Here is a 14,746-nt window from a genome sequence, read left to right on the forward strand (position 1 = left end):
GCAGGCAGGGGACTAAGTGTTTATTAAGTCTGCACCCTGGCTATCAGTAGGTTAACATATGCTCAATCCTTCCCTCAGTGTAAGAATGGCTTCGGAAATGGCACAACTCTATAAACTTTAAAAACTGGAGGAAAAAAACAAAAACAGAAACTTCTCAACAAGAATGAAACAGACATGGCAAACTTAATGGCAATTATTATTAATTATTATAATTAATGATAATAGCTACCATGCATTGAGCATTGAGATACTGTGCTCAGCTCTTTCATACGCACTAAGCAAGATCTAGCATAACCTTTACTATTACCTATTGAAGCATGTGTTGTTATGATCCCCCTGGTAAGGATGTGACATTTGTTTAGTAGAGAATATAAATGAACAAATGCAAGGGGCCCAGGTATGGATGGACAGACTGGATTTTGGCTATACTTTTTTTGGTAGGGGGAACTTTTCAAATGATATCTTTTTAAAAATATTTTTAAATGTGCTTACATGCCTGCTTAGCAACTACCACTCCACTCCCGAATCTCTCCCTCCAAAATACATGCATTCATTCTTTCTCTCTCTCATGTTGTCCTGTTTATGGTTTTATTAAGATATTAAGTCCAGCGGTTGCTCTTGGAGCCCATGGTACAGCACCTCCCAAAACAGTGCTATTTGTTTATAAGGTGACACAACCTTCCCTGCAGAGTGTGGGGGCATGATTAAAATCTACCAATAGCCGGAAAGCTCATTTTAATTCTACAGTTGACAAAATAAACACCTCGTAAAGGCAGGTAAGCAGAGGTTACTTTTCACTCTGGATGGCTTTGTCTTAATAATCTTTGAAAGGGAAGAACCAACTGCAGGGAACAGGCTCTCCTCACACACACAAAACACAATTATGGCACAAAGCGATTGCAAAACCCCTTACGTAAAGTTAAATTATTTTTTTTTCCTCGAAAGGATGTACCTCTCATAAATATAGACCATTGCTGAATTGCAAAGGTTCTTTCAGTGGAAATTCTGGCTGCATTAGTGGGATCTAACCGAGCCTGTCTGAAAAACCAGGGCATTTGATTTCTCTGAAACCGATTCCCAAAAGGGCTGATTTTTCCCCTCTTTTGTCCACAGCAAATGAAGCTCCACTTACATGTTGGAGAAAATATTTCAAAACATTCTCTTTTTTCTCAAAGTGCAGAATTTATGGTAACAGATAATTAACAACAAATGACAAACAATCTGAGTAGTAAAGGTCCCAGTTTGGTTGCCAAGATGATGGTATCAAATTCCAAGATAAACAGTGGAGCGTGCCGGCTGCCATTAATGTGGTGGAGGGGTCGAGATGGAGAGATGCAAAACAGACTAGCCATCCGCCACCAAGGGCACAGTGTGGAGCAAACAACCTCCCACGGGGTTATTATTTCCCTTCTGAATTCTCCAGAGCATCACTGGGCAAGGGGGTAGGACAGGGCTCACCCCACTGTACTGAACCAGACACCCAAGCCTTTATATTTCACATGGGGAAAACATTCGATTCTTCTTTGAACTGCATTATGGAAGAATCAAGAATTAATATCGTTTAGGAGTTAACACCTCCTTCCCACTCTGTTGGTTCTTCCCAAAGATGTGCCCCTCCCCTTTCTTCTTTTCTCTAAGTATGAGTCAAAATAGCTTTCAGAGCTACCAGCTGTGCCCAAAATGTGAGGGTTAAGAACAAAGTGAAAACAAGTTAACCTGTAAAAGTCAGAATTTGAGCACAACATATGGTAAGTCTCCTAGCTACTCACAGATGGCAAACCTTGGGAAATCGCAAATTCAGATATTCTTACATTTCTCAAAAGCCAGTTCAGAGTTCACTATTTGTCAAATGGACTTTTTTTTTTTTTTAATTAAAACACAAACCTAAAGTTTTGAATTACGTAAAAAGGCCTAACAGATTGTTCCTTCTCAGAGATCAAAACAAGTCAGTGTATCAAAAATTCCTATTCAATCCTTTCAAATGCTAGATTCATTGGTATCTAGGATTGCCATGTGCACTCCAGAAAGCTAAGGTGTAATTTGTCTTATGTCCCTACTGACTGATGTTTAGGGATGTTGACACCCTCCTGGTGTTACAGCCAAGCCCAAGTCCACGGACGTCTTAAATGCAAGAAAGAGAATTATGATCTAACAAATATGTCTGCTAGGCCCTTCCTCTTCCTTCCCCTTTTCTTCACATATACCCCCATTTTTCCACTTTTTATCTATAAAACGTGCATCTCCTCATTATATGCCCTGCCTACCCATGCAGGACCAGTAGGTGAAATTAAAAAAAAAAAAAAAAAAAAAATGGAATACATAAACATAAGGTAGAACCAAGAGTAATAGATATGATATTTACGATTTAAAAAAAAAATGTCTAATAGTCTGATAGGTTCTGTGGTTATCTTTGAAGTCCTAAGGCAAAGGAAAGTAAAACAAAAGAGAGAAAATTTTCCCAAAACTCAGGACCAAAACAGAGCTAGTAAAATATCCATGTCATAGCAAAAGGCTAAATCTTTCAGAAAATTAGAGAAACAGGCTGAGGTTGCTTAGTTGGTGGGAGAGTTAATCTTTTTTCTTGATTTCAGTTTTAAGTCTTTGTGCAAAACACATTTTAAACTAAGTGTACAATATGTAAACAGTTTGAAACTCGGGCTATGGCCCAAATACCTAAAACCAAACAGCACGAGTGAGCCACTTCTCTTAGCCAATCAGCATAAATGCCAAAATTGCCCACCGCAAGATGGGAAAAGACATTTTTCCAATCCAAGAATTATCGAATCATTGAGCTGGAAGGTTTCAGAGACTGTCTGCACAAAGAAAGAAATGCGTTGGAGTAAAGTCTACCGTATGATGTAGGGCCCTGCAATCTTTTAAGGAAGCCACTACCAACAGAGAAACTTCAAGAAAGGTTTAATTCTCACTTGAAATTTTAAAGCTCAATAATATCAAGTACTGAAATTTACCTGTTTGCTTTATTAAAAGGTATTAATTCCTCTTTTGCTTTTTTTTTCAACTAGTGTCAAGGGCTTTAGTACTTAATATAAAACGGCACAAAAATTTAAGTCAACTAGAAGAGCTTATATTCTTGATTTGTGGTAAAGAAGAAAAAATAAAAAGCCTGCAAAAATACATTTTCTTATTTTTATGTATTTTACCCCTCTACTGTAACAGAATTGGAAAAAAAAAAAATCTTCAAAGCAAAATAGAAATATGCAGACCCAAATACTGCAAGGGCCAATAAATCCAACAGTTTCCTCTTTGCAGAGTTAGTGTTTCTACATAGACAAAGCCTCCAAGTGTACTTCGTACATTTAAAAAAAAAGAAGGCAGACTAACATGGTGGTCTGCAAAAGTGTGGTAGTTTTTCCTATACTGATATTGAAATAATAGCCTAATCATGCCAGGACAGCTACTAAAACATCTAGTTTTCAGTATGCTGTGAAAGTCTAAAAGGGAAAAAGCCATGAGAAGGCCAGAGCTAAGGAAACACTGCAAAGAAATAAAAACATGCTGACGGATATTCTGAGACTCAGTGAGCTTTTTCTCTCTTGAAAACGGTTAGGAACTACCTAGAGTTTGTTATACAAGATGTGGTAGAGTCAGCAGCACTAGCTTTGTTTATACATCTTAAAATCTACATCTTCATAAACTTTACAATCTCAGAATTAAAATTAAATGTCTCAGATACAGTCTATTACATTACTTCCTGTTTAGCTTGCTTTGCATTTTGGATATTTTTAACAAAACATTTCCATGAATGAAGTTTAAGAAAAAAACTGTATTTAGAGCAGGAGACAGATTCAGTCCAAAGGAGAGGTGGTGATCTGATGGTTTCCCAGTTTCAGGATATGTATATCCACTGACAGTGGCCACTTTCTCTACGAATCTTGCTTTATCTCTATAAATGTAAGTATTTTGGAATTTGAAATCCAGGAATACCATCCTACAGAGGATCTTCTTTATTTGCGAAATTTTTTTTACCGTCTCAGAGAATTAAGTAACTAAAATACAAACAAACAAAAAATACTACCCAGTTAGGCAATGTACAGTTACGGGTCTAAGAACAAATCCATATGGACAAAAAAAAAAATCTAATTTTAGGTTGCCTTTTTAATGCTCGAATGCAAACAAAGAAATCTACAGAATAGGAAAAAGTCAGGTCTAAAACGAAGTCGAACTGTCACGGACCACAAGACTAGTACCCTCAGGGAGGGTATAGGAAAAAGAACTTATTTTTAAAAAGAAATGAGAGAAGAGAAGAAAAATACCCTGTGTTTATACATGAGTGCAAACTAAAAGGGCCATTCAACATCTCCACGACGAATTTCAGATTGAAAACATTAACAAAAATTATGGCCATGCTAATGCGCAGGCCCGTGATAAATTTGTAATGAGAATGAGAAAGTGGCTTACCAAGAGAAAAATGTTTAGAATTTTTTAAAGAGCTAATGCAGCCCAGCTCTGCAGCAAAGGATGAATTTCTACGTTGTTAGTAAAGGCAATTTTACAGAGCCCCAGACATTCATTCATTCATAGATATTACTCTTCCTCTGTGTGAGTTAGGGGTCATTTCTCTTCTCCCTCCGCCATCTCCCCATGATGTCTCCCTATTATATTAAAATTCGTGCTCTTAATTTCAAATAAACAAAAGAAAAGATAAGAAACAGGAGAAATCCTTGGCTGGCAGCGAGAAGGAATGATGCTAAAAGGCATCAAGTCCAATAGGTGATGAGAAACTTGAAATTCAGAGAGGCTCAACTTGCTAAGGATCGTGGGCCTAATTAGTGACCAAGCTAGGACTAGAATCCAAGTTCCCCGAAGAACTGTCAAGTAATCTCCCACAGCAAGCCATTTATTTACTGACACTGTATAATCTGTTGGATTCCAAAAAAGAATTTGAAGATACTTCTTAAAAAATTCTCTTTCAGGTACAGGACCAAGAAGTAGGCAGCATTCTTGGCATTGCTCTCATCTTCCCACACATGAGCAAGCTGAATTATATTGAACCAACGAACAGCCTTTGGTCTATTTCTTGGTTAGAACATGAAAACAGAAGAAGGGGCCACCCAAGGAAGCTAGGCTCAAAGAAAGTATAGATTTGCAGCCGAGTGAGCCTTGAATGCAAATCTTAATGTATAGAAAGCAGAAAGACTAGTAACGAATTATTTTTTATCATTAAAAATGCTTTTATCATAAAAATATTACATAGTTAAGTGTATAAACTGAATACTGAAAGGTCTCTACCTAACACTCCCTCCCCAAAATTTATTTCCGAAATAATCAACAATAATATTGGTATTTATCTTTCTACACATTTATATATTTTTTCAACCAAATGGCACCATTCTTTAACACTCTCCTGTAACTTTGTTTTTGTACCTAAGGATACCTAATACAGCCCTGAGATGAACATTTACTTCCTACCACATAAAAATGAAACTTCAGATCAAACAAAATCCTGTAAGAATTTGACATGGAATGATCACCCAGATACCCCAAACACTTCAGATCATTTTTGATTAGCAATGCCCAAGCAAACAGTGACAAGCACAGATGCTATACAATGCAGCAAAGCAACAAGAACACAAGTTAGACTTTTCAGGTTTGATACCACCAAGCAGTTTAAAAAGAAAGATGTTAATATTTATCTCATGCTCACCAGCAAATGGATAAGACCATAAATATTATCCCAACAACTACTTATCAAGTGCTATCTTTTAGGCACTATGTCATATACATCATCACACTTAATGCTCACAACCATTTCAAAGGGTCATTAAACCGATTTACAGAAGAGAAGACTGAGGTTCTGTAATTTGTCCATCATTATCCAGCCAAGCCAGTAATTGGTGGGATCAGCATTTGTATAGAGAGATCTGATTTCAGACCACATTCTCATCTTCCATGTGAATCCTGTCCTCATTCCCCAGCCCAATCTGTGCCCTTTGCACTCAACCCTGGTTCATTACGGTTAACTCTTGATGCTTCTATTTTAACCACCACCAAGTGGGGAGAAGGCCACTGTGATACCCTAGAGAACAACCAGGCAACCCTCACCTCACGGGATTCCTTCTCCGTAGAACTGTCACTTCCATGGAGAAACTGGAGGTAGGTGAGACACTCCTAAACTCTCTATGATCTTGACAGACACTAAAGTCAGGACACCTGCCAACCTTGACAGCCAAAAATCCCACCCTGAAAAGTTTGCTGGACCAAACTTAGCAGCGAGTGATTTTTCTTATGAATTCATTTATTTATACTCCACTGATTCTCAAAACAAATTGAGACAGCTTAGAATAAAAAAAATGGAATCAATAAAACAATCATTAATAATAACATCTACCACTTATTGAGTATAGACCACATACTAAGCACTCCTCTAAGAACCTTACAAGTAATACTGTTTTTAACCTTCGCAACAACCTTTTGAGATAGACACTACTTTTATTGTCCACATTTTACAAATGGAAAAAGCAAGCACAGAGAAATTAATACATTTCTCCACAGTTGGTTACAGCAAGTGATGCAACCAGGTTTTAAATCCAACAATCTGATTCCAGTGGCGACGTCAACCACCGCGCTGTGCAGTCCTCCAAATACAGGTGTAAAAGAACCAAAACTAAGTTAAGACTCCAGGGGTGCTGTCAACCGAGGCTACGGACAAGCACAGTGACTAAAACTGAAAATAAAATTTGATTTGAGCTTTCTAACAACCAATCCTTAAAGAAAAAGGTGAATTAACCTCGGTAGGGTGACCAACTACCCTGGGTAACGTGAGACTAAGGGGTCTTCTAGAACATGGGACTTCCGGTGCAAAAACTGAGATGGTTGGATACCCTACTAAAAAGGTTTTGTAATATTTTATTAGGCTTCAAATAATTACCAAAAAAACCAAAATCTTTATGGTGTTTTCAAACCTACAGTGGCTCCTTCAGCACCTCCTCCTACCATCATTAAATTTACTAAATAATTTTCTCAACAGTCTTCTTGGGAAAGATGAAAGAGTTGTAGAAAAATGAAGGCATATTAATTGTTGGTTTCCAATCATCACATCTATTAGTGTGTTTAAGAGCCTGGGTAAGAGGGACACACAAATTCTAGGTTACATTCTACTCTGCCAACTCCAGCTGTACTTTAATTTTCTTTCTCAAGGTCATACAGAATTGCTTTCTTTAAAAAAAAAATCTTCCCTGAGTCGCAGGCAGAGATGCAGGCCAATGGTTCTTAGAAAGCTTGGCTGTAGCCTGGTTAGAAGTCACAAGTGAAACCAAACCGAGACAAAGCAGTAAACCTCTTAAAGCCAGTTGAACAACAGCTCTGAAATCAGTGATGAGTTTCATGAAGATAGGGACCAGGTCATATAAATATGTGTTCCCCTGCTACATCATCTTGCAAATGAATATTGTCTTAGCTGCAATCTTAACCTTAGTGTGTTAGAGTTAAAATATCCATAACTATCATTTGGCGCAAACCTTTGCAGATGAGTAAACTGAGGCCTGGAGAAGGGAAGTGAATTGCCCAAGGTGGATCACAAAGCTGAAGTGAGACTAACTGAATTAAATGGGAAATGAGCTATTTCTTAACTAAAGTGAGAAAACCCCAACTAGGTTGTATGAAAGAAAACAATGGATCATTTAGGGAGCAGGATTTTAACTCCAATCCAGGAGATCTGTTCCGGGTAAACACGGACCTCAGTTGTAGGTTAAAAAGGAAAACGAATGTTTTAAAAATCCCACGCAAAATAAATGAGCAACTAATCAAGTGAAAAAGACAAAATACCTTCAGGGACAGGAGCAACGCTCTGTACAACATGTTGGAAATTTCGGAAAAACTAAGAAATTTTAGATTAAATATTTTATGAATACTTTCCAGCCAATTTAAATTTCTATTAGACTAAGTGTGTTTTAAAAAAATATAACAGAAATAGAACATGATTGCATTTCATATACTTGAATGCCTAGAATGAACTAGTCACTGTGCCAAGGCATCAAGCACGGAAAAGTCAAGGCAAGGAAAAGGTGAGCCAGTATCTTGATGATATGCATGCACCTTCATACAAACACTCACCATGTTAAAATGGCTCAGAAAATTTCCAGTGAAACTCTCCAAATCTCAAACATAATTTCTCATCTCGATGCACAATCAAATTAATCTATGGGTCAATCAATCAATCAGTATTTCTAAGCACCTGCCACCTGCTCAATCTCTGCCTTTAAGAAACAAAGGATGAGAGGGAGAGGGAGAGGGAGTGTGCGGGGGGCAGAGAGAGAGAGAGAGAGAGAGAGAGAGAGAGAGAGAGAGAAAGAGAGAGAGAGACAAATAATAATGGCGGTGGTCTGAAGTCAATGCTTGCCCAGTGACTAAGGGTACTGTGCTGGGTGGGGCACAGTCAGTTTGGACTGGGAAAGACAGAAGATGTTTCACAAGGTAGAAGAGCCTGAACTGGCTCTGAGGCGTTTGATGAGCAGAACACAAACGTGAGTGTCTCCACTGTGAGAAACACTGAAAGCAGGGGCACTAAGATGGAAAGGCTCAAGGCGTGCTCAGGTGACAGTGAGCCAACTTGTGTAGCTGGAGCAAAGGGTTCAGGTAGGAAGCCCTCAGTGGGTGATGAATGTGAAAAAGCAAGCTCGACCCAGACCATGAAAGAATCCTCTACTCCAAGGTAGGACGGATGTCTGGTAAAAGCCCATTTTTCAAGGCTTTTTTTTTCCAAAAAAAAAAAGGATATAATTTGATCTGAACTTTTCATGGTTGGATCTAAGCAGATCAGTTCTACGGTTACATGATTTTAAAAATATCTTTGCGCATTCACAGTTCACGAGTGGAATCTATGGCAACGAACTAGTGAAGACTAAGCTGAGATTCCCTATCGGTCATTTTCCAAGGAGTCTCGGGCAAAATATACTTTCTTTTAACTGAAAGGAAAGAGAATCCACAAAGTTCTTTGCTATTCTTTAATACAAAATGTCACCTAAGCAAAATAGAGCTAAAAGTATCCTAAGTCCACCTGCACAAATTCTATAATATATTTGAAAAAAAAAGAAATGATTAAAAGCAGAGTAAAATAAATATATGTAACGAACACATAGTTATTGTTCAGAAAAGCCATTTTAACAAAGAAAATTCTTATCCACCTTAAAAACTTTTCCTTAAAATCATGTTAGCGACGCTTCATAATCATGAATAGTCTGATTTAAAGAATGTATAAAATTCTTAGAAATAGTTTAGCACCAACCATTTGCAAGGATTATTTTTTCTTTCTTTTTTTTTTTAAGAACTCTCATCACAGTAACTGAGTGGCTCTATTGAATATACTTGCAAAGTAACATCCTAGTTTTTACACTAATACACAGGCAGTCAAGAGAAAGATCTTTTTGTTTGGTTAGTGTTTCTAAATTTGAGGGGGGTTTGTGTTTGTGTGTGTGTATGTATATGTGTGTATTGGGGAGGGTGACTTTACCATTTTTTTAAATGCCCAAATAAAACAATTACTAAAAAAAAGAGCTTGTGACTTGGACATGCCCTTAGTTCAGTTTTGCAAGGAATGGCAAAAACAGTCAACAGAGCTCTAACCTCCTTTCTCTCTTGACTATACAATAGTCTTCAAAGAGGTTCAGTCCTACTATGAAAGACTCGTGTTAGACATTGGAAGCGTCTAATAGAGAATGAGCACCGGGCCTTGAATAAACAAGGGAGATGGTGACCTTTTGCCCCATCTGCTGAAAGCCCAGCACATCCTGTAGCAAAGGAACAGAAAAAAGCTGGTGTGCATCCAGGTGCTGCAAAATCCTTGCCTCTTGATTTCTCCCACACTTTGTTCCTTAAACAGTTTAAATGGCAACATGACTTCAATAGTATTAGGGAGTGAGAGAAAAGTACAATTCCTGGAACCAAGTGTTCCACTGTCCCTTAATTCTTTGTTCCCCATATTGTTCAAGCCATGCAGCATGCAGCACACGTTCCAGAGCAACAGGCAAGACAATGGGTTTAGCAGTGGCTAAACAATTAGTCCTAATTAGGCCTATTTCCCAGCTGAATGTAAAGGGGTAGTGGGGTGAGGTGACGGGAAATAAAACTACAGAGATTTTCGAGAAATATTTGATCATGGAGGCAAGAAATACAATGTAAAGCAAACTGAACAAAGGGTCAAGAAACTCTGCCAAAATTCACTGCGTGACATTAGGCAAATACCTTAACCTCTCTGTTGTTATCCACGAAATGTGGGCAACCTACCACCACCCCTCAGAGGCTCTGAAGATCAAATGTTAAATTGTGATTGAGAGGACTCTGAAAATCTAAAGTGTCGCACAGATGTGAGGGATTCCTCCGGAGCTCTGAAACCACAGATAGCCCACCTGTTTTGCAAATCAGATACTTTTTATTCTCCCTGGCATTAGTCATTAGTAACTTCTTTATTTTATATTTATTTTCTCGATTGCTAGTTTTTTTTAAGTTCATGAGCGATACTTACATATGTACATGTGGCGGCTGGAATCGGCTCTGGTTGATGTTGTAGTGCGTGAATGCCTGGGTGGGGTTGGAGCTGTACTCATCCACCGTTATGGTAACTTTGCCTTGAGAAGGAATCCCATGTGCCATCCTTCCTCCCTATAGGCATGAGCAACTCACAACTTTCCAGAGCAAAGGATGGAAGCAGGCATGGTGCGTTTCAGCCAAATTCTGAACCCAAGGATTTGCTCATCAATACCACTGTGCAATTCTGGGGAAAAAAAAATATAAAATTAGAACAAAGAAAAAGAGGGTGTTCTAAGAGATGTCAAATGTGACACCTAGACATAAAAAGTGGTTCACGAAAAAAAATCTTATCTGTGTTGCTGCCTCGTGGATACAACCTTTCCCAACTCTCTACCCTGCAAGGACTTCAGAGTGGACATTACACTCCGTATGACACTGCTGGCTGCTAGCAAATCATTTCAATGGCATTCAAACTAGATTCCCTCTTTAATTATAATTAAAGCACTTAACATGAATTACAGAAGGGCCATCTTCACAGTTGCCATGGTGTCTAACTATAAATGGTTTGTGCTCAAAGTGGACACTCTTCCAAACCTTCCCTGCTAACTGGAATATTTGGTCTGTACAAGTTGATGTCATATAATAATTTGAAATTTCAATGCTTAACACAGCCATACAACGCAATGACAAATGACAATGTAAAATGCTATGCTCATAACAATACCTGTGTGTACCTATATTACACACATCATGTATGCATACTTTGTATGTAATTATTTCCTTCACGAGTAGTCCCCAAAATACATAGGTACTCAACGCCTGGTACACTCTGGCCAAGAACTTTATGGTAAGGCAAATCCTTCTTGCTAAATGTCATATAATTTCTTTAAAGACTACAGTCACTCACAGGTGAAAGTCCAAGACATCCAAGCCTGGCTCACCACTTTAGATGCATGCATTACCGTCCCTCTTTGAGCCCGGAGGGAGCAGTAAAGGAGGGCAGCCATTACATCTACCTCCTCGTTCTTGCTTGCTGCTGTATAAATCTCGGTAGTGGGTTTCCTTTTTTTTTTTGTTTCCACTAGTTTTGAATCTTTTTTTAAATGTCAATATATAATTTGTTGCACTGGGTTCAAAAGGAGGATGTTTATTTTTATAAAAGGTGTGCGAAGACAGAGGAAAGCCCATCCCTGCATCTGGGCTGTTGAGACTGATCGGTGCAGCAGAGAAGCAGCAGCAGCAGCGAGTAGCACAGTCCTCAGGTAACCCCCGGGTAACCTACGCTTTTACTTTGAGTGCTCCACATCAGAATACGTTTGCCATGTGCACCATTAAGCTCCGGAGTCTTAGCTGCTATCTCAAATAAAAATATTTAGAATAATAAGATTAGATTTAAATTTGGCATGAAACACCTTAAATATCAAGCAAACGGCAGATGGCCTGCTATAGGCCATTTATTTTATTATTTTACAACCCGGGGCTTGTGTAGACCTCCATATGCTAGCTGGGCTAAGAAATTCCACAGCGTTCTACTCAAATCATTGCCTTCTTCATCTCAGCAAAGCGAGCTAAACACCCACCTTGCCTGAATTCCTAATGTACAAAGGCACTGCCAAGAGATGATTCCCTGGGGCGCTGGCATTTTAAACAAAGTGTCACTTTGGGTTCTCTTTCTTCTTCCTGACTTCATGGGAGGTATGAGTCCTTTAAGCACCAGTTGATAGAACAACCAGGCCAGTAGGATTAACGAAATTAAAATCTTTCCCTGCTCCTCTGATGTAAGATGTCTATAAGAACTGCTTACAAATCATAATGTAGCAGTTTTCATACCAAGTTTGCAGCTGTTTCCTTAATTTCTCCCACAATTATATTTTACTGTTATTTTGCATAACAGTAAAACACAACACCTGCTTCAAATTGCAGTCCTGTTCTAAGTACTGTAATTCTCTTTTGAGACACAAAGTACCGAGACACTACTGAAGCGCAAAACTGCATAATTGCGCCACGCTGAAAAGTAAATACAAATGAAAACATCTTCCTGTTATAGAAATGACTATCATTAAAAAGAATGTTAGCCATCAAAGCGCAGAGGGAAAAACACACATTTTCAGACTGCGAGAACTTAGTGTTTGCACAAATTAGAGAGTGGTGTAAAAATGAGATGTCAATTCTTATGTTCCTGCCATCAATGTCTATTGTGCGAAATACAGAACACCAAGAAGCAGAGGAAATAAAATTCACATCTAGACCACTGTGGTCTCTCAGTGACAATATCTGCACCCTGTGCCAGAGACAGTTTAAATGTTTCCGGAGCAAACTTACTAATTAAACTAAGCAAAATGCCTAGAAATAAAACATACATACCTAGTACTTAAATATCTATGCAATGACTTATAGGAGTTAACGTTAGACCCTCCCATTGGAAGCCTAGAAGAGACTGAATTTGGAAGGTGATCGGTTTGCACTCCTAAATGGTCCACTCTATCCTAAAGTCAACGTAAGATTGCCTTTTCGAACAAGTGAACATCTGTGCCTCTCTGCACCTTTGCCCCAGCAAGACGAATAGAACGCCTTTTCATCAGCAAGCACAGGCCCCTGTAACTCTGAAGGGCTAAATGGGTGGCTGGCACCTCATTTGAATTCATCTTTACCATGTTCTCTTTCAAATGTTTTATCGAAACAGTGCACCTGCAGCTTCTATCTTCTTTAATCTGGAGTCCTTTGATGAAAATGTCAGACTGAAGCAGAGAGCTTCAAAACTTTCACAGGAACCTTTACAGACAAGTCAAGAAAAGACTTATTTTTTAGAATACTATGTTCAGCCCAACTCACATCACAAAAAAGAATGTATCCTAAGAATATTAAACACCAACACATAGTTAAGACCTTTTTTTGGTAAACTCTCAGAAACGTGGGACAGTGGTCCCCTCCTCTAATCTGAGAAATTTGAAAAACAGCATGAAACAAGACAGAATGACCTGCTACCTAAAACAATCAGGAAGCTGCATCACCTTGCTTCACATATTTAGGCAGTAAAACCTTCCAAATGATCAGATTTTGGAGCATCTCATCTTATCACACTTGTATTACTTTTTACATATAACATTTAAAGAGACCAGTATTCTTTTTAAATTTTTTCATTTTAAACTTCAACACGTTTTCTCCACAAAACAAAGGAACCCAGTACTAAATGCCAGGAATCCTGAAGAAAAATCTGAAAGGGACTGACGCTGCCAAACATTCATACTGGTACCAGTTTGATTTTCTTAAAAAAAAAAAAAAAATCATATGAGCGCATTTTGCATTTCCTAGACAGCAATCACTTCTCTTGTCCCTTAAACTGTGCAACTTTCAATTTTTTTTTTTTTTTTCAGGAATCTGGTCGGAAAACCTTATAAAGTTTGTTGGCAATGAAAGGATTAAAAGCTGAGGAATTAAGTAACTGTCTCCACCTCCTAGGCATCAGAAGTCCAATTTACTGAAAGTTTCAAAGCAACAGCTCATGACCTCTCTACCCAAGCACTACACGGCATAGCCTATGGGAAAAGAGCCCGTGATTTCGTCGTTTAAACAAGGATGCTCATTTTATTCACTTGCCCTAAGAAGATCGCTGGACCGCCAGACCAGCCTTTGGAACCTGCCGACTCCAGCTCCGCCAAATTCCACTCGCCTCCCTCTGCCGCACAGATTGAAAGATTTCTCAACTCACGCCCCTACTCTTTTATGCCCACCTCCAGTTACTCATCCCTGCCTCCCGGAGCGATGCTGACAAACCTTCCTGGAAACTTCTCCGCCAGAGAGTTTGGAGGGATCCACGTGCCTGTGTCCACAGAGCGCCCTCCCTCCCACCTCACTTACACCTGAACTTGTCTCCAGCACTGCGGACACCCGGCTGGCACATTCTTTCGGAGAGGAAGGGCAGGACTTTTCTCTTGCGCCTCTGGCTACGCGGAGAGTCTATATACGGTGGGGCGGGGGGCGCGGGATTCTCTACTTTGGATTGGTGTATTTGTTTTAAATCGGGGGAGGGGAGAATTCATCAACTACACACACACACACACACACACACACACACACACACGCACACGCACACACACACGCACACACACACGCACGCACGCACGCCCTGCCTGCCCCGCTCAAGGCCGGCTCGTCCGAGCTACAGCTCCCCCTTCCTTCCTGGAGCACTAGCTCGCCCGTTGCCACTGCCGCCGCCTTCGCTGCCGCCGCCGCTGGCACTGCTGGCTGGCGCTCGCGGCCC

The 14,746-nt window shown here is 39.4% G+C and overlaps 1 protein-coding gene across 4 annotated transcripts in view; it reads right to left on the reverse strand.

The window, feature by feature from the left end:
- The window catches only part of MPPED2 (metallophosphoesterase domain containing 2), a 164,860-nt gene that overhangs the window by 148,206 nt on the left and 1,908 nt on the right, over positions 1-14,746 (reverse strand). For 2 of the 4 annotated variants that reach the window (XM_015586314.2, XM_006907996.3), the window contains exon 2: positions 10,481-10,729. In XM_015586314.2, coding sequence (XP_015441800.1) covers positions 10,481-10,608 — 128 coding nt within the window. In that variant the 5' untranslated portion in view covers positions 10,609-10,729. Of the gene's footprint in view, positions 1-10,480; positions 10,730-13,136; positions 13,301-14,343; positions 14,396-14,746 lie in introns of those variants that run through there. The other 2 variants (XM_015586312.2, XM_015586313.2) reach the window with 2 other exon arrangements.

This window comes from Pteropus alecto, unplaced genomic scaffold (genome assembly GCF_000325575.1).
Source record: "Pteropus alecto unplaced genomic scaffold, ASM32557v1 scaffold71, whole genome shotgun sequence".
Classification (NCBI taxonomy): Eukaryota; Metazoa; Chordata; class Mammalia; order Chiroptera; family Pteropodidae; genus Pteropus; species Pteropus alecto.